This window comes from Polypterus senegalus, chromosome 3, assembly GCF_016835505.1.
Source record: "Polypterus senegalus isolate Bchr_013 chromosome 3, ASM1683550v1, whole genome shotgun sequence".
NCBI classification, from domain to species: Eukaryota; Metazoa; Chordata; class Cladistia; order Polypteriformes; family Polypteridae; genus Polypterus; species Polypterus senegalus.
The window spans coordinates 148,395,868-148,415,745 of NC_053156.1; the positions used below are offsets into that span (position 1 = coordinate 148,395,868).

General features: G+C 34.6%; 1 protein-coding gene across 1 annotated transcript in view; it reads right to left on the reverse strand.

Annotated features, from left to right (window-relative positions):
• Window positions 1-11,714: 11,714 nt before the first annotated feature.
• The window catches only part of LOC120525614 (cell cycle control protein 50A-like), a 40,013-nt gene continuing 31,849 nt past the window's right edge, over window positions 11,715-19,878 (reverse strand). Inside the window, exons 5-7 of the mRNA XM_039748038.1 lie at window positions 16,722-16,865; window positions 16,434-16,640; window positions 11,715-13,125 (exon numbers count right to left, since the gene is read on the reverse strand). Coding sequence (XP_039603972.1) covers window positions 12,932-13,125; window positions 16,434-16,640; window positions 16,722-16,865 — 545 coding nt within the window. The 3' untranslated portion in view covers window positions 11,715-12,931. The remainder of the gene's footprint in view (window positions 13,126-16,433; window positions 16,641-16,721; window positions 16,866-19,878) is intronic.

Here is a 19,878-nt window from a genome sequence, read left to right on the forward strand (position 1 = left end):
AATTGTATAAATGTTTTGGCGTACCCACTGTGGAGCTGACCTTGGAGCTTCTTAGTTAATACCAGCTCTCCAGGGTGACTGTCCTTGAGCCTGATTTACAGTCACAGCAAATATAAGACACACAGAGTACTGCATTCGATTAAAATCGAAACGCTTGTCAGTGGGTATCACAGGAATTTATGGAATGCATGCATCTTGCCAGCATTGCCAATTAAAAGTGTTGCTCCTATTGCACTTGCACATACCTTTGTTGCATTGTAAAATTTTAATGAGTCAATATCATGCAGTAGTATGTGAAAAAATTTTGATCCGCCATTTTGTATTTCGAAAAAACCTAATTTCAGAATTGTAATTTTTGACACATAAAACCCAAAATCGGTTTGCAATAAAGCAGTACCTACATTTTTCATGTGACAAGGGGACAAAATCAGGAGGAGGGGTGGGACGACTTGGTCTATCTATTGTATCTATCTATCTAGATAAAAGCACACTGCTTATCTCAGACTGAGAAAAAGGTTCCAACTCTTTTAATAAATACACTTCTCTCTTTAGACCACAAATGAACAACTTTCCTATCAGGAATGCCATTCTTATTTCAGATAACTCCATCTTTAATGCCACCATGGAGTTCTACGTTTCGGTATATATATTGAAAAATGGCCTGATTTGTGCCAAATAATATTTTTTACCAAACACAGCTAAAGGAGTCTATGTCAAAATCATATATAACTTTTAACCAAATAATCAAGTACTCCAAAGAATAATATTAATATACTGTATGTCCAAAACATAGTTTCTTTACAGTAGATGATAAATGTCTTTTGCACTGTTTTATATTTCTGCACCTATTTTAAATTTTTTAGGAATGCTATACCGTATTTGTATTACTTTCTAGAATGACCAAAAATCTATCCCAGTCTATTTATATGTAGTTCATGTTCTGTTTATAAATTTGAAGGTAAAGTGAAGGAAAATAGAATAGATATGTTTTTCCTTACTTGGTAAATATCACATACATAGGTCTAAATTTTAGAATATTAGACCCTCAATTGCATTTTTCTACAAGGACATTGAAATGTTATAAATAGCAGTAAGAAAAACTATTAAAATCACAAGGCAATAAAAATAAAGATTCTCATTTCTTTTCTCACCAGTGTTAATCATTGAATTCCTCTTTTACTTAATCATTTAGCTGTAATGACTCTTGTATGTAAATATTCTTTATTTTGTATGTATGTTTGTATACTGTGTTCATCATTAAATTGTATTAATTACTAATGCATTTTAATATTAGTACAATACAAAAAAGTGTGGTAAAAAACATACATTTTTAGAAGTAATGCTCCCCCTTCTCTTAGCGGAAGACCAAAGTTAAAATCTTTTTTTCGAACAAAATCCTTGTTGACACTGAAACAACTGCTCATATTTTTTTTGTTTATTATTGGTTATATTCATTTCTCAGTCTGGACATTTAAAAAAATTATGCCCATATTTGGATTTATAAAAAAAATAATTAAAAATGTATATTTATTTTAAAAAGTATTTTTTGCAAGATGGCTTTTTAGTAAATGTCTTCATTATTTTTGGCATATTTTCCTTTGTAATTGTGTGTATTTTTTAAGATATCTTGTTCTTAACCAGTTTTTCTAAATCACTGAAATCTACTTCCTGTTGTTAGACTATATAGAAAAAACAACTGCAAAAAGATGTTTATGTTTTAATTATTAAATTAAAAATTTAGCTTCTTAGTTTCCTTTAGTCCATTTGCTTACTGTATATGAATCTTAACAGTTCTACAGATTATATTTTTTGTTAATTTTTCTGCTCCTTCTCTTCCTTCTGTAAATTATCATTGTTCTTTGTTAATACTGTTGACTGTACACTGATATCTGTCTTATTGGTTGTATATTTTGTGAAAGAGTTTAATTAAAAAGAATATTTTAAAAGGGGGACACAGCAGAGTTTAATGCCATTTGAAGTTATGTTGAAAAAGATATACACATGGCCAAGACAATGGCCGGCCAGAAAGAGTTCTTGCTCGTTTTAAGTCAGGATTGTGCTCTTGTTGGTTGGTACATAGCAAGAAATGTATCCATCTGTAGCCAACTGATAAACCAGTCTGACAATATTTGCATGAAATGGATTGCATCATGTCCAATAGTGTAACCAAAGATCAATAATATTAAAGAGAGATTCAGAAACAACTCTTGGAGCAAAGAGTATTCAAAGCAAAAGCTCTAACCTAGCATGTAAAGCCATTCTCTGCATCTGTGCTCACTGTGTCACTTGCAACCCTAGGATTAGAGGATCCGCTCATTTAGATATTGTTTTTATTCAGACTGTTATTTAGGGAGTAAGAACAAGGCTGGAACAAAATCATTCCCCAGTGTAATCCTCCATTTAAGATTCTGGCCTCCTCTCTTAGATTAATGCCTGTATGATCATATTAGCAGTTATGTCCGCTGTCCATTTGATTTTCTGTGATAGTAATGACCCCACTGTACTGTATAATCACTACTGTCTGTCCATTGTTGCCCAGTGTTATATTTTTTGTAATTGTAGATTATACTTATATTTAAGTAGGCAGGTTTAAGATTTTGATCTGTAACATTCCCTTTGAATATAGGGTGTGCCATAAGTTTCCATACATATGGTTTTAAACATTTTATTTTTTATATTTCAGATACCCTAAAAAATGCGTTTGAATAAAGCGCAACGAATTGAAATCATACTGATGGCCGGGTCAGGAAGCAGTTGCATGGTTACAATCGAATTTAACAGAAAACAGGGAACGAACATCACCCACAAAACATAAATCATCTTAAGGAACGTATCACCAACGCCATTACAAACATAACTCCAGATGTGCTAATACATGTTCATCAGCAGTGGCGGACACGTACTGAAATGTGTTTTCAAAACAATGGCAGTCATGTAGAGCATACTATATACATAAAAATGGTTTTTCATAAAAAAATGTTTATTTTTCCTATGTATGGAAACTTATGACCCACCCTGTATATTTGTCCATTAATGCTTTATTCTTTAATTTACTGTATTTGTAGGCTTTCATTTTTATTAGACTGTTTAGTTTGTATATTTCATATGGTAGTGTAACCTTGTTTATTATGTAAATTACCCTGAGATGGTGCATTATTTGTATGACACTATGTAAAATAAGAATCGGGTGCTGTGTTTTTCTTCCTTTTTTCACAGAACTGTTTATTAAACAAATGTCAACTGTATAAATTAGATCAGTTTTTCCCAACCTCGGTCCGGGGGGCACACTGTGGCTGCAGGTTTTTGTTCCAACCAGATTCCTAATCAGTGACACCTGATAACACTGATCTCATTTAATTAGCTGGTATTATTTTTTTTTCTTTTTCTACATTCAGAAAAGCACAGCAGCATGATCTTTACACTTATAAGACATTTAGAAATATTTCTGCTTTTGCTATAGATTTAAATGCTTAACTCTCTTTTGTTGATTTCATTATACTTTGCCCTTTATCTGTGCAGGTTTTCCCCTTCATTGTATCTTATTAATGACAATTAAAGATAAACAGAGCAGACACACTGGCAAACAACATGGAATAATCAAAGGCTGCAACTACTTTAGCATCAGACCCACTAATTAGTAAATAATGCATTAATTAAACAATTAGAACAGCTAGAAAAGTAGAATGAAAATATTCTTAAAAAGAACAAAATACACTGTTCCCATATAACTGCTTGGTACATTTTAATATATATACATTTTGGTTTTTTTTTTTACCAAACTTAGATTTCTAATTTCTATACTGTTCCCAAAACACAGAACTTGAGATATAATGCATGACTTTAATTAGCCCAGGAGTCCAATTAAAAACAGAAGCTGGTTGGAACAAAAACCTACAGCCACAGTGTACCCCCAGGACCTAATTTGGGAAACACTGGATTAGATAAACATAGATATAAACTGCTGCAGAGACTTTAAAAATGAAGACTTACAGGGCAAATAATACAATCAATCAATAGATAAATAAATATATATTGTGCAGAAATAATAATAATAATAATAAGAAGAAGAAGAAGAAGAAGAAGAATACATTTTATTTATGTAACACCTTTCCCATGCTTAAGGTGCTTCACAGAGTCACAGAAAGAACAGCAGGGTATATGTAACATTGGATACAAATATTTCCTGTATAGAACACTAGAACAGATAAATACATGATATACCAAGCAATAAATAGAATAAAGGAAAAAAAAACAAAAAACATAAGTGGTATAAATACTTAGTCTGGGACGTCAGGCATGAAGCATTGAATTGCCTAACGAGCAGAAAAGACAGAGGTGCTTCTTAGCACACCATGGAGGAATTAGTCTTCTGGAGGAGATGTTCCATGACAGCATCCTGTTCTGCCACCATTCTCTTTTCCACAACCACTTCCAATGTTTCCAGGGTTAACCCTGTGATGGAGCAGGCTTTTCTGATGAATCTGTTCAGACATTTTGTGTCATTAAAACTCAATTTACAAGTTTACCGTAAATTCTTTTGTCTTGCTGATGCTGAGCTGTAGGTGGTACTCCCTGTGCTACGAGACAAAAATCCCCCATTAGTACTCTGACTCATCTCCATTATTAATGCAGCCTATGATGGAGGAATCATCTAAGAATTTCAAGCAAAAGACCAACTTATGATGTTGCATTGGGAAAAATATTGTTATGTGAATATAAATAAGCCCATAGAAATAAGCACATCATTGTTATTTTAACTTTCACTAAATGTGACAAACACATTATCACAGGAACAGTATTACTTTAGATACTATATGGTATTTTAAGTGTACACTGAGTATATGGTGAGAACAATATTTGGTCTTGCACTAATGTAATAGTTTGCACTTTTACTGTATTATTTTATGTACTGTTTTTCTGCTGAAGAATACATTTCTGTCTATCTATCCATCAGTCTCACTGCCTCCGTTCCATGTGTGTCAAGCTCTTTCTGTGGTTGTTAGCTTTAATACCCAGACTACATCTGAAGAGTTTGGGTTTGGTCAGTTTTAGCTTGTCCTGTTTTTTGGGTGACCTAATATTGAAGTTCAGGTTTTACTTGTATCAGTCTATAAGTCTTACTCAACAAGTCCACTGCTTTGAGAGTACTCTAGACTGTTAGTGAATAATGATCTAAAACTAATATATGTGTATTGGCAACAGTTATCTAATATATAATTTATATGACTTTCAGTTTGCAACTACAACTGTTGATATGGTGCTAAGTATCTTCAAACTTCATCTGCATTATTTCAGGCAAACAGCACTATTAATGTCACCTACTATAGTCCACATCGCATAATGTGGTTTATTGTAGGCTTTTTGGGTTTTGTACTTAGCACAAAACTGAACAATGTCCCATCACAGCCTTATGATGTACACCAATCAACCATCAAAATTTACTTTCTATCCATTCACACCTTTTCATAGTTGTGTGACTTTTTATGAATACACAACTGCTGTGAATTAAATGAGACAATGCTATTTTTCTGTGAGTTCTTGTCTCGGAGGGTAATGCAGTGGGTGGCACTTCTGCCTCATGAATCTCGCCTGCTGGGCACAAATCTTGGGCCTGAATGTTGTTCATGTGGAGTGTGATGTGGACACAACAAACTCTGAAGCTGTTAGCCAATCCAACACAAAGCAGATTCACACCCCCCACCAGGAAACTTTACAGCCGCCATTAATCCAACAGGTGTCTTTGGGGTGAAACTGATGCAGATACAAAGAAAACGTCTGAATTTCTCTCTGGAATTTTCACAATTACTGACACCTGTTCCATAACTCGGATCATATCTGACCAGTGTGCTATGGGTAATGTGACCTGGTCATTAAACAACGTAGATGCTTTCTTTGCTGAGGTCTATGTTCTTGTATTCTCATGCAGTTCATCCAGGAATTCCAATTGCTTCACCCATCTAAAAAAAGTGATTAGATGTGACTGCTGACTTTCCCATTGTGACTAAGTCAGTGAGTGAATGTACCCCATGACAAATGAGCTACTGCTCCTGTTGGTTCTTGGCTTACTCCATTTATGGCAGAATGAACTCATTCTCTTTGCCACTCTGCTCAGACGTAAGCACTTAACAGAGAGTGGTTGGCTGTATTGTATACATCTCAGAATTTACATACTGTTCCATATTTAAAACTAGGTGATTTTTTTTTTTTAATTAAACATAAAACAATCTGTTTTAAAACATTTTATGACACACAAAACAACACTGTGTGTGATGCATGTGCTACAAGTATAACTAGGCATAATTTAGTGGTACGGCATTCTGGAAACAAGGCTTAAAGGATTTAAATAAAATTGCACTGGTGTGTGGGTGTGTTTGTGTGTGTCCTGCGGTGGGTTGGCACCCTGCCCAGGATTGGTTCCTGCCTTGTGCCCTGTGTTGGCTGGGGTTGGCTCCAGCAGACCCCCGTGACCCTGTATTCGGATTCAGCGGGTTAGAAGATGGATGGATGGATGGATGGATGTAACTCCAATACTTTTCAGCTATTGATTTGAATTATTTTATTAGCAGCACTAAATGGAATCCAGCTCTTGGCCTATTCATTAGATAATTGATTCCTTGCAAGTAGATTTGTATTTTGAATTGATATTTATATTTGAGTGCTTTGCTTTCCAAATCACCAAATGCTTGTTGAATTAAGAGCATATGAGGGCAACACAACCAGGATCGCGCCAAATGGTCGACTGATTTATCACATTATAGCCCATTTAATATAAAACACTCTAATATGAATTAGAATATTAGTCACCAGTAATCTCGGATCTTGCAGAAATGAGTAACTGTAATAGAACAAAACTGATAATTATTTATTTCTGTGAGATCATGCATTTCTTAAAGAAACCAAGCTTGAGTTAAATTAAGAATAGCCGACTTCTTGCTAAGCATTACCATTCATTCATTTCTGAACCCTCTTATTCCAATTTAGGGTTGTGAATCAGTATCTGAGCAGTGTCTCAATTCATCACAGGTCACACCACTCTCACAGGGCCACGTTAATGTTAGCAACCAACCTAATGTGCAAGCTCTGAAACGTGGAAGGTAACTGGAGTAGCCGGAGTAAATCCAAAATGGGGACAGTCCACAAAATTGTTACAGCTACAGGGCTGTTATCCTTGGGAGTGATTCAAATGTAAAAGTGACATGTTCTCCATACTGTACATTTCAGCATTAAGAAAAGAGGCTGAAAATTCATTACTTCATCTCAGGACAGCACCACCAAGTTCAGTTACTCATACTGCATTTCTTACCAGATATATTTTTGTCTCAATGCATCAAGACAGCTATAATTTCTGTTGATTTTTTACTCATTAATATCTTATTTTCTACTTTGACTCGTGGGCACTCTTAACACCATTCCTGGCTTACCACTACAAGGAATGAAATACTATCACATACTCAAATCTTCTCATGTACTGTATACACCTTTAAAAAAAAAATAGTCAGTTTAGCAGTCCTCTTTGTAATGACCAGAAAGACAGTGGTCTTTTGCTCCCCAAGGAACTATGCAAACTCAAAGAGTGTTATTTTGTTTGATATTTACATTGTCTTCTAATTTTCACTTTTGTCTCCTCTATAATTAACAACACTATTCCATACACCGAATAGCTACAACTTGAAAACCACCTGCCTAATACTGTGTAGGTCTCCCTCATTATGTCAAAACAGCTCTGAATGTTGAATGGACTCCACAAGACTGCTAAGGTGCCCTGTGGCATCTGGCATCAAGACATTAGCACCAGATCAGATATCTTTATCCAGCACATCTCACAAATGTTCGATCAGATTGAGATCTAGAGAATTTAGAAGCCAAGTCAACACCTTGAGCTCTTTTTCATGTTCCTCAAACCATTCCTGAACAATTTTTGCAGTGTGGCAGTGTGCCTTAGCCTGCTGAAAGAAGCCAGTATTTGTCAATGTAGCATCAACATGAATGCCAGGACCCAAAGCTTTCCTAAAGAACATTGCCCAAAGTATCACATTGCCTCCATTGGCTTGCCACCTTCTCATAGTGCAGCCTGCTGCCATGTTTTCCCCAGGTAAAAAAAAAAAATTCACCTGGCCATCCACATGATCTAAAAGAAAATGTGATTCATCAGACAAAGCCACCTTCTTTCATTGCTCCATGGTCCAGTTCTGACACTCACATGCCTATTGTAGGCATTTTCGTCAGTGGACAGGAGCCAGCATGGACACTCCGACTGGTCTACAGATAAGCGGTAAGCTGTGATGCACTGTGAGTTCTGACACCTTTTACTCATGGCCAGCATTAAGTTGTGGGAATAAGCCAGATGAGCTTGCCTTCACTCTCCACGCATATCAATGAGCCTTGGGTGCTAATGACCCTATTGTTTTTCTTTAGACCTATTTTGGGGGTACTAACCACTGCAAACCAGGGTCACCCCTGAAGTCCTGCTGTTTTGGAGATACTCCAAACCAGTCATGCAGCCATCACAATTTGGCCATTGTCAGTCACTCCAGTCCTTATGGTTGTCTATTTTTCTTACTTCCAAAACATCACCTTCAAGAGCTGACTGTTCACTTGCTGCCTAATTTATCCAGCCCTTTAACTGGTGCCATTGTAACAAGATAATCAATGTTATTCATTTCACCTCTCAGTGGTTTTAATGTTGTGGCTGATCAGGGTACACTGTCATGTAGCCTTTATATAATCTATAAGCTTGAATAATTAATTCTGTTAAGTTTCTTGTTATTTTGCATTTTTATAATAGTAAAATTCTCTGAGCCATCCTTTAATAAGGAAGACTCTATAAAGTTAACACTGAAGTATTCAGAATGGTTAGTATGGTAGTGTAGGGCTACTCACCTGCAAAGTTTTGTGACCTGTGCTTGTACTTCTCAAGCACCATATTGCACAAACACTGTCCTACATAGCTCAAAAATCTTGCAATGCAAATTTAGTCTTATACTTGGGAGTAAACATTTTTTCTCATTTAGGACACTACAACTAACTTCACCAGGAATTAGGAACACTCATGAACTGTTCTAACTTGTTATAAACTGCCACTACATGCACACACATACACACAGTGTACTACTTCAGAGAGTGAAGTAACTCAGTCTGTTCCAACTCTGCTTTAAGAAAGACGAGTTTTTAAGTAATCAAAAGAAGCTGGGACACCTGTAGAATTTGTTTGCTTCAACTTGCTAGGCTCAATTTACTTTATTTGCTGTAGAATATCTATAGGTTGTAACCCAACTATTCCTTCCTGGAGAAGGCCCATTTGTAATATTCTGAAATTTCCTTTTTTTTCAGTTTTTGCTAACCTAAACTTTAAAATTAAATCTCTGGTAATTTACCTGCTTACCTTTTAACCATTTCAGAACATTCATTGCATTTGAACTGATTAAATGTGAAGAAAAACTGAGGTGCTCCAAAGCATTGTCCCACCAGACAATGACAGAAATATTTGCTACCTAAATTTGGCAAGTTCTGACATAACACTGATTTCCCATATACGAGGCGGGTCCCAAAAATAACCGGAAATATTTTAAAAACATGTTTAATTTAATTTTCTGTACAAACTACAATTAGTCTCCTTCAAAGTACTCTCAATTGCCGGAAATACACTTACCTAACCGTTTGTTCCATTGTTCGAAATATTTTTTAAATTCGTCTGAAGTAATGCCCATTAATGCTCTGGTCGTTTCTTGTTTTACCTCTTCGACGTCAGCAAAACGCCTTCCTTTCAAGTCTTTTTTCATCCGAGGGAACAAAAAGAAATCACACAGAGCTAAATCCAGTCAGTAGGGTGGGTGGTTCAGGGTTGTCATACCGTTTCAGTAATAGTTTCTGCAACACTTTTTTCATGAAGAAAACAAAATTTCACTGCCGCGCGTTGCTCACGATAATCGGCCATCATAAAAAAAACGACACTTGCACAAAACTACTTTTACAAAATTCACTGAACACAAGCACAACCTTCCAGACTGATGGCACTTGGCAGACTGACGTGTGAGGAGTGTAACTAGATCACCCTAGCAGCCCAACCACGCACTACAAATACCAACCTAACAACAACAAAATTCTGATTATTTTTGGGTCCCCTCTCGTATTTGAATTGGTTATAGGTTATGTATTTTTATAAATAAAAAAATACTTGGCTCAGTTTGTAATCACCTTTGGCAGTTGCACTATATTTAGAGTGATGTGATACCTGATTAAATCATAATGCAGTGTGTAAAAAAAGTGCAGTAAATAATCAATAATTAGTATTTCACTGTAATGTATACATTTATTGGTTATACAAAGCGAAAAGTCAAGCAAAATGGCACCTTTTATTGGCTAACTAAAAAGTTTATAATATGCAAGTTTTCGAGGCAACTCAGGCCACTTCTTCAGGCAAGATAATAATTGTTGCTATATTTTAATAATTTAACACAGAGTTAGCTTGTATAAAAATTGTGTAACTCGTGCTGGGCATATCAGACACATTATATAAAATGTACACAACCAGAGAGAAAGCAGAAATGCTGTAGGCCTAGAAATGGTCACAATTTGAGATGCATATGTAGAGGTGCATGATGTAGAAATGTTATAAACAATTTTGGAACAAGGCGAAAGAAAAATGCAGTCTTATTGGAAGTTATTACACCATCCAGCCTACTGACCATTTTGCTGAGCTAGGCCACCTGGACACAGCTGGACAGATGGATCCTAAGCATCAGACAGGAAACTTGCCCTTATCCCTGCTGTAGCAGAGACTATTGTGAAGTTGATATGGTGCTTATGTATCCATTTATTCCAAGAAAAACCAGCATAAAAAAAAAAACATTTGCCTTTGTTCGTCTAAAGTTTTGTGCGCTTTGCTCTTCACCACCTGTTTTAAAGTGTGAGTCAGTGATTCTGGATTCATGTTAAGCTTGATATAAAATAATCTAATATTCAGAGTCCATGTGTCCCCTGCAGAATACAAATTACCTACACTTTTAGAGTTACATGAAAAATAATTCAAGCCAATCTTTAGTTAAGAAGAAAATCAACAAGCAACCACGTGTTTCTCCAACGTCCTGAGCTGGAAATTAACTGAATCAAGTAAACTTATTTTTCGTCTACTGGAATAACATAGCACAAGTTGGGTTTTTTTTGTGTTTTTTTAATAGGCAAGACCTTTTATAAATGTGTGTTTTATGAATTACTTTTACTTCAGTTATTCTGCATGATATTATTTCCATCTTTTGTCTTTTTGATGTGCTTTCTTACTGGTATACAGTAGATGTACTACATGTACACTGAATGCACATAGGGCATGACAACACACTTTTCTTTCTTCCACTGCCTTTCTTAACTAAATAATATATATATTTTTTTTAAGTTGAAACTTTGAAACTCATTATTTATCCTAAGACATGGGTAGGCAATTACATTATTAGGGTTATGTTTACATTGTACCACAATGCCAAATTTTCACTCATATGCGACACTGATCCAATCTTTAGAGAAGTATGGATAACAAAAAGAAAAGAAAAAAAAAAACAGGATCAAAAGTGAAGGTCTTTTTGGTCAAAAAATGAGCTATATTTAAATAAGATGCACCAGAAACTTTATATAAAGAAAATGAGTTATACCTCACTAATGCTTCAATAATGAAGATCATCACTTTGACAAACCGTTTTGAAACTAATGACAGACAAATTATGTATTTTTTCAAATTTTATTATTATGGCAACCAAGAAATCTCCAAGATAAATTTCAAATACATGATTCATAAATTATTTAATAACTAGCTATACAGGACTAACCAATGACTTTTAGATTTAGAGTAGAACATTTTGTAATATTAATAAATAAATTGCATACTTAAAGTGCAAAACTTGGCCGAGGAATAAATGTTGTGAATGCACTTGGCAGTTTACCTATTCTTTTCATGCTTCAGGTAAATATAATTTGGAGAGCATACAAGAAACCTACTGTCAGACAAAAACAATGGTAATATTGGTCCCTAAATTGTTTTTTCTTTGCTCACAAACAAAAAAAAAACCTACAGTTTCAGATAATTTTATAACAGGTGAAAATATATAACATAGTAAAACTTCCTAAAAGAAGATAAAAAGGTAAAAAAAAAAAAAAAAATCACAACATAAACTCAACAGAAGCCTGCACATCTGTAAATTCAATATCAGTACATCCTTCTCTCCAGTTACTATGACCTCTTAAAAACACAAAATAAAATCTATATGTAAAAATTCAGAAGGAAGGATTCTTACCTGTCTGGTGTTGCACTTTTGCTCCTGGTTTTACTATACAGTACACATCACATCAAGACTCAATGCAAGAACAAAAACTTGAGGTAAAGATTTTTTTTTTTTTTCACCCAAAGAAACAAAAATTACACCTAATGAGAGAAGCCCATACATTCACTTAATAGGAACCTAATAAATTAGCTTTAAAGCTTTGGGAAAGCATACCATTTTCTTGGAATGGCATTAAAATATTTATATTCACATAATTGATGACACAAGCTGTTCTCTGCAAGCCCAGTATAGAAGCCCTTCCCAGTACTTTGTAAATGTTGTTTAAAAGCTTCATCTGAGATAGACCAAAGAGAAGATCATTTTGACATTTAAAGTAGAGGCTCTACGCTGCATTGACGTAAAAGGTATGCCCAACTGAACAGACGATAATATTGAGTTCAAAATGAAACATAGACAGTGATGAGAGTGATTTGAACCTAACAGTTCAAACTTAGCATGCTATGAACTGGTCCATCTCAAATACAAGCTAAAATATTGAAGAATAACCAAAAACAAACATTTTGAAGAACTTGATCCTCTATGGTTTACAATCTAGTGGTCAAATCTGGCATTTCTGGTATTGCACATGCAGAGTAGATTTCTTAGGCAGGACCACTTTGTATTTAGTTAGGGATGTCTGCACTGTTGTTGCGATTTCCATACTTGTGATGGATGATGAGCAAGACAACACCCAGGAAGAAACACACAGAGCCAACGGTGATATAGGCAATGCCCAAAAATGGATTCTTGCCACCCATCCAAGAAATTGTGCTTAGGATCATTCTTTTACGTCCTTCAAATTTGTCTACGGGGTAATCTGTATGCTGTATAGGAAAACAAGGCAGTCTTCAGGCTGTTTTTTAAAAAGCAAATCACAGACATTACAGTGGGAAAGAAAATGGAAAAAACATATATGCACTCAAAAAGCTCTACTGCCCAATAGTATTTCTTTTTTATATTGATATTGTGATAAACATTTACATATAAAAACTGTAAAAAAAAAAAAACACTGTTCATCAGGGAAATGTCTCATTACATAAAAGCTGATTGGGCTGATCTAAGTAACTATAGCCAGTAAGCTAAACATACACCATGTATACTTTAAGCCATTATTGAAGAAAAGGCTGAGCATCACTATTAGTGAAGAGTAAGGATGTTTTCTTTGTCAATGTTTATTATTATATGGACTTGCATGTTCTGTGCCACACTGAGAGAGTGGTTTATACAAATGATGGATGGACCAGAAATGAATGATGGGCCACGTGAATAGCAACACTAACCAACAGGATGGATGGACAGTCATGTTGTGAAATAGAAAAGGAAAGTCTGGCAAAGCTCAAGGAAGGTGCAAAGCTCAATGGTTAACAAGCATCATTTTTTTAAATTTTATTTATTTTTTTTACTGTTGACCACAGGCACTCTTAGATATGTACTAACTTTATCTGTTCTGCACTGTCAACCTCCCACACTTGGTTGTGGTGCTGAAAGCATCAAGAGGGAACCAACACCCCCCACACAACTCTTCAATCACAGTGCTTAAAACATCAAAGGGAGAACCTCCCTCCCCTGTTCTTCGATTGTGATGCTGCAACCTCTGACATTCGTAGCAAATTGTAACAGATCTACTGTAGGAAAACCTTTGCCTTGTATAATTGTATATATACACAATGATTGTAATAATGTACTACATGTCTGAACCAAACATGCTTGATTTTAATAAACAACTCAGAAATGTGAAAGTAGTGCTAATGAAACAAATCTAGGAATTCCTGTGGGCTCTGGACTATCTGCATCTAGAATAGTTGGAGAAGCGATTAAGAAGGGTAATAGTCTGTTAGGCTATATAGCCCCTTGTGTGTAGTCAAGGGAGTTTATGCTTAAGCTATATAACATACTTGTGAAACTTCATCTAGAATACTATGTGTGATTTTGTTCTCTATATTACAAAAGAACTGTGCATATTTGTTTTATTTCAAACAGAGAACTATTGCCATTGTCTTATGTTATGAAGTAGTTATTTTAGGTTATTTAGAAGAAATTAGATTAATAGTATTGATGAGGTTTTATGGGTTGAATAGCCTGTTCTTCTAATTGTTCTAATATTATAATAACCTGCTTGTGTGCAATATCTGCAAACTTCATGACAGATTCCAATCAGAACACTGGTCTACTGCCAGGCTGTACACCCAGAAAACAAGTTTTGTTTGGAAACTTGTGGTGCCACTGCTTTTCTATCCCTGGAGATGGTGCCTTATAATGACATTTGCAGCTATATGGAGTGGGAGGGTTTGCAACTGGGCAAAGTCTATTTGTCAATGGCCATGAAAATACAGCAAACTTTAATAGGGATGTGGCACATCCAATATTCTAATCATAACTTTCAACTGCAGAAAATAAAGCCAAATTTTCCTCAAAATATTTTCTCCATTCATGTAACTTTACATTCGTCGCCTATCCCGTGAAGTGAATATATCTAAAAGTAAAGTTCTGTCTTTCCAAAATACCATTACAAAATAAAGTGGCACCAATATCTGTCACTTATTCTTTTTCTTATCCAAATTTCTGATTTATCTATCTTCTTTTGAGATATGTGTCAGTAATTCTTGGCTGGCATTGAGCTTGACACAGACACAAACACAATTTCAATATTTACTTCACTTGTAATTTTCTTCATTCATTTCCACAAATATTTACCTGAATATGGTGGAATTTTTCTTAAAATAATTAAGCTCTACACAGCAACATTATGTTGTTCTTATGATAATAAAGAAAAACAATTTCATACATTACAAAAAATAACATTTTATAAACAATTTACAAAAGTCATATTTGTTAAATAACAGATTTTACTTAATTTACTACAATTTAATATAATGCATTAGTTATGAAGTAAAAAAAACACCTTCCTTTCTTATTTCATCTTTGAAATGGTATGCTACAGAGAAATGTCTACTCTTTAAAATAAAAAGTGTAGACAATAAAAATGTTATACTATAAAAGCACTGGTTTTGGACATTTCAAGAAAAAGGGATGGAATGTGCGTTTGTATGTGTATTTGTCCGGTATGCAAGTCCACACCACTGAACCTATGCTCTCCTAATTTTCAACAGATTTCTCATTTGTATAGGGGAAGATCAAATGATAGGTTCTTGTTCTAAAATTTGGGTGGTGCCCCCAACCAAGGGTGATGCCAGTTACCTTTGATTGTGTTTGCTCAGTATGCAAACTGAATCTATCTCCACTGAGTTTTGCACAGATTCATCACTTGTATAGGGGTACAAAATAAGCTATAGTTCATTCTAAAATTTCCTGTTATCTCCACTTCAGGCAACACTGGGTACCTTTCACACTAGTATCGAAATAAAGCTGGATTCTGTTGCTCAAGCGGAGACCTTTATAGATTGTAGGTGTGGACAAATGTAGAACACTGTCCTGTCAAGCAAGAATACTAGTAAAACAAATGAAAGACTACGGCAACAAAACTAAAGTAATGCACTAGTCTGATCAGTGAAAGCATTTTATTTTTAAGTTTAGGTACTTGAAAAACCTTTACACAACTGTGTGATACTAAAATAAAGGAGTTACTACTCTTCATGTAAGCCAAGGGGGAAAATAATTAAATCTAGTTATCACTAGATGTAGTCATGCACTGTTCATTTTGCCACAACTGTTATCCACTTATAAATGGAACTAAATGTTTAGGTGGCAGTGAAATCCCTGGGGGAAATTGTGTTTTTCTTGTATGTTTCTGATGAAACAACTAATTTGGTCAAATGTTTTATTCAATTGTTAGACCTGTGGAATACAGGTTACTTTTTTTGCCTTGTTGTTGTAAAGGAATGTTAAAGTTATGGAAAGAAGTCAGTTTTAGTGGCATATTTAAACACTAAAAAACCGGGGCCTTTAGATAACTTAAAAACTAATGAAATAATGCAAAGGGACTATGATTATTTCATGATAAACAAAAATATCAAGTGCAGTGTTTCATTAACACGTAAACTTTCAAATATCTATACATACCACATATATTTATCTATATACTGTTTTAACCAGCATTATAAAAGCAATAATTTTGTTTTTCTTTACTTCAGGATTGTGAAGCTATGATTGCTTTGAAAAGGATACTGTAAATAATTTCCAGTGTGTAATTTCCCCGTGCAAGAGCAGGAGCAATTGAATTCTTCCTCTCAATCAATCTGTAAAGCTTACGGAATGTTGGGAGGGCTGCAGTACGCATCCACACTATAAAATCCTCATTTATAAACCCATTGTTTTCTGGGTCTGTATCCAGCTCATACACAGGTATTTTCCAGTTGACAGGTTTGATAGTACCTAAAGAAAGAAGTGTATAAGATATAGTAGATTATACTGTATGAAACACCAAAAAAAAAACAAAACTTTATAAAGTATTACCTGAAAAAACAGCGGTTAAATTGCTGTTTCCACCTGGATTTCTAAATTTAACATTTTTGTCTGTCCACCAAGCAATTCCCTTCTTGATCAAAGGTATTTCAGACTTTGATCCATTGGGAAAAATAAAAAACAACTTCAATGTATCTATAAAAAAATAAATGAATTATAAACAAGTTAAATATGGAAAATAAGCCAGATTAAAAACACCTCACATATTTGTAACATTTGCTAGAGGGAATTGTAATGTGTTTGCTGAAATAATCACATTTCCCAAATTAAAAACTACTCCTTCACATTTTCAAAGGCAATACATCATCAGGAACATGAAACACTTTAATAGTTCTTGAAAACAGGTTATGTAAAGCATTTTCATGAAACATAAATTCATGAATACGTATCCAAAACAAAATAGCAGGTATTTTGGGCATAAGATTAAGAGGCAATAATGCTGCTTTATCAAGAAAAAACATTTAACCATAAGCATTCTAAAAGTATAACATTTCTCTCTATTATAATAAAAAACTCTTTGGGCAAAACGTGACTTTTTGAAGAGACGTTTTGGAATGAAGTCCTGCAAGACGAAGACTTTTAACATGAAATTCTTTCAGGTCACGCCATACTTACAACCTTTGGAAGCACGTCTCACGAGATGGTGACTTTTGCCATTAGATTCTTTCAAGTACGCCCTACTTACAACCATTTTCAAACAAGACCATGGTCATCTAACCTCTCAGTCGTGTCAATGCTTTTGGCAGACACACTTCCTGCTTTCTCAGATCTTATAAATTTTATGAGGATAATAATTATGTATGTTCTAGATGACACATCAACTAAGCGAAGAAGAAAGAGCAGCACGTTGAAAAGAGACTCAAAAGCGTTGGACAGAAAAGAATGCAAAGAAGAAAAATAACTATGTGTGAATTCTGAAAATAAGGAAAGTAATAATCAGCCCGGACCAAGTGGAACTGAAAACCTTGCAGGTCCAATCGGGGTCAGAAATAAAAGACAAAGAAATAAATATGTTCAAAAACATTGGCGCGATACACATGCAGAGCAGGTTAGCGATTATGAAAGCAGTGGAATTCGAAAAGCTCAAAAAAAGATAAAGATCGCATTAGCGCTAACAAATGGAAATTACTCCTCAGTGAAATAACGGAACAGCAAAAAGAAATCAAATATATGGACATAGGTTAGAAGTATGTACTGTAAGGCTTTAAAGTTTAAGTCAGAGACTTGTAGATCATCTAATTAGTGTTGCCAACAGGGAAAAGTAGAGTTTCTTCCCAGTGAAGAGGCATGTCCAGGAGAATTGAAAGATTTGTTGTTTGGAGAAAGTGAAATCCGCAAACACTACAGGCAAAATATCCAAACCTACAATAATCATTTAATGCACAAAACGTAGATTTACAAAATAATAGACCATACACTATGAGAATCTGTGGTCCTACAACAATTAAAGCTACGGTTAGTTTAATTTTGAAGAAACCACAATTCGGTCGGGTGTATATTTATAATCATGGAGAAGCGATGCAACATAGAATCAAAAGAGTTATGTCCAAAGTATCGCACTTTACACTAAATTTATCTGCAAAACACGGACAAAGAAATTGTCTTGGATTACTATTTGAATCCGAAAGATCACGGTTGCATTTATAATAAACCAATGTAACGAATTGTCAGCGATAATAGTTTTGAAAGATGGAGATATCAAAGACAAAGTTGAGATTCATGTATATCCAAAAGCAAAGCATGATTCAAAAGGAGATCTTGGTATTAAAACGTTTACAGTTTCCTGTGAAAATAGCTTTTGCTACGACAATTAACAAATCACAGGAATAAACATTCAAAAAAGTCAGTTTATTTATTAGAGAGAAAGAAACAAGATTCACTCATGGGCAGTTATACGTTGCATTGTCATGATGCAAGTCCAAACACGGAATCAAAATTCAATATGATCTTGAAGAAAAATGAATTCCAAGTATTGTTTTTACTGAAGTTTTAAAGTAAAGTTTATGTAAACAATTCCCATGAAAATAATAATCTCTTTAAATTGTATATCCGGTTAACCAAACCCAGGGGTTGGTGAGCGAAGTGAGCAGGGGGCGGAGCCCCGTATTAAGTACACAATAAAAGAGTTCCATTGCTATTTTTTTCTAACTAGGTCACCGAATTTTAGCCTTTCCAAATATCTTAGCTGCCTGTTCTTTTTCATTTCATTAAATTTTACAATTTTATTTTTATCATTAAAAACATTTTTAAAGAAACATTTTCTCATACTTTTAGCACAATTATATCTTAAATAAGCCCACTTGTTACTTGAGCATGTAGCAAACTTTGCTGCCATACACTCAGATACTAAGCATAAGATAATTCAAAACTAAACCTGTAATAAAGAATATACTGTGTAGTCTTCGGCATATTTAACCATTTCACTAGCTGTTTCCCCATTATAAAAAAGTTTCTGATTGAAAAAATGGATGCTGTAATAGCGTTCAGAATCTTGCTTTAAAAGGAATCTCCTTTCATATTGGTTATGTTCAAAATAATCATAACATGACCAAAAACATTTTATATTGTGTCCTGAATAAGTACAGCTAATTCAATTTTCCCTTCCATCCTAAAACTATTACTAAGCCTTACAGATATTAAACATGATCTACACTGAAATGTATCAGTGCAAAAATTTATCATGATAAGAGAGTCTGCATTCAAGTTTTACATCAACAATACAAACAGCCAAAGTACACATGATACTACTCAAGTTTTTAAACCTCTCTGTTAATGATGAGTGAACCCTGAGCTTGGGAATTTGGTCCAACTCTGTAAAATATGTTGAAGTCAATGTGGAAGGAAAAACTGAACAACTTTTGAGAGGGGTATAATGGTGAAGTGTTCTTTTAAGTATCCCTGAGGGTTAGAGAAGCATTTGCCAGCTTGGCTGGACCAATTATTGTGGCCAAGAGTGTGATCTGAGCTGTGAGGTAGCAATTCTAACCACTGCGACACCTTGCCTCAAACAAAAAAAGACAAAAATGGAATGAATACCACAAACAAAATACAACAAACAAACAATCACAAACTAGCAACAAATAAGTAAAATATAGATCATTGCGCTCATTATAGATCATTGAGCATAGTTCCAATCTTCTTGCACACA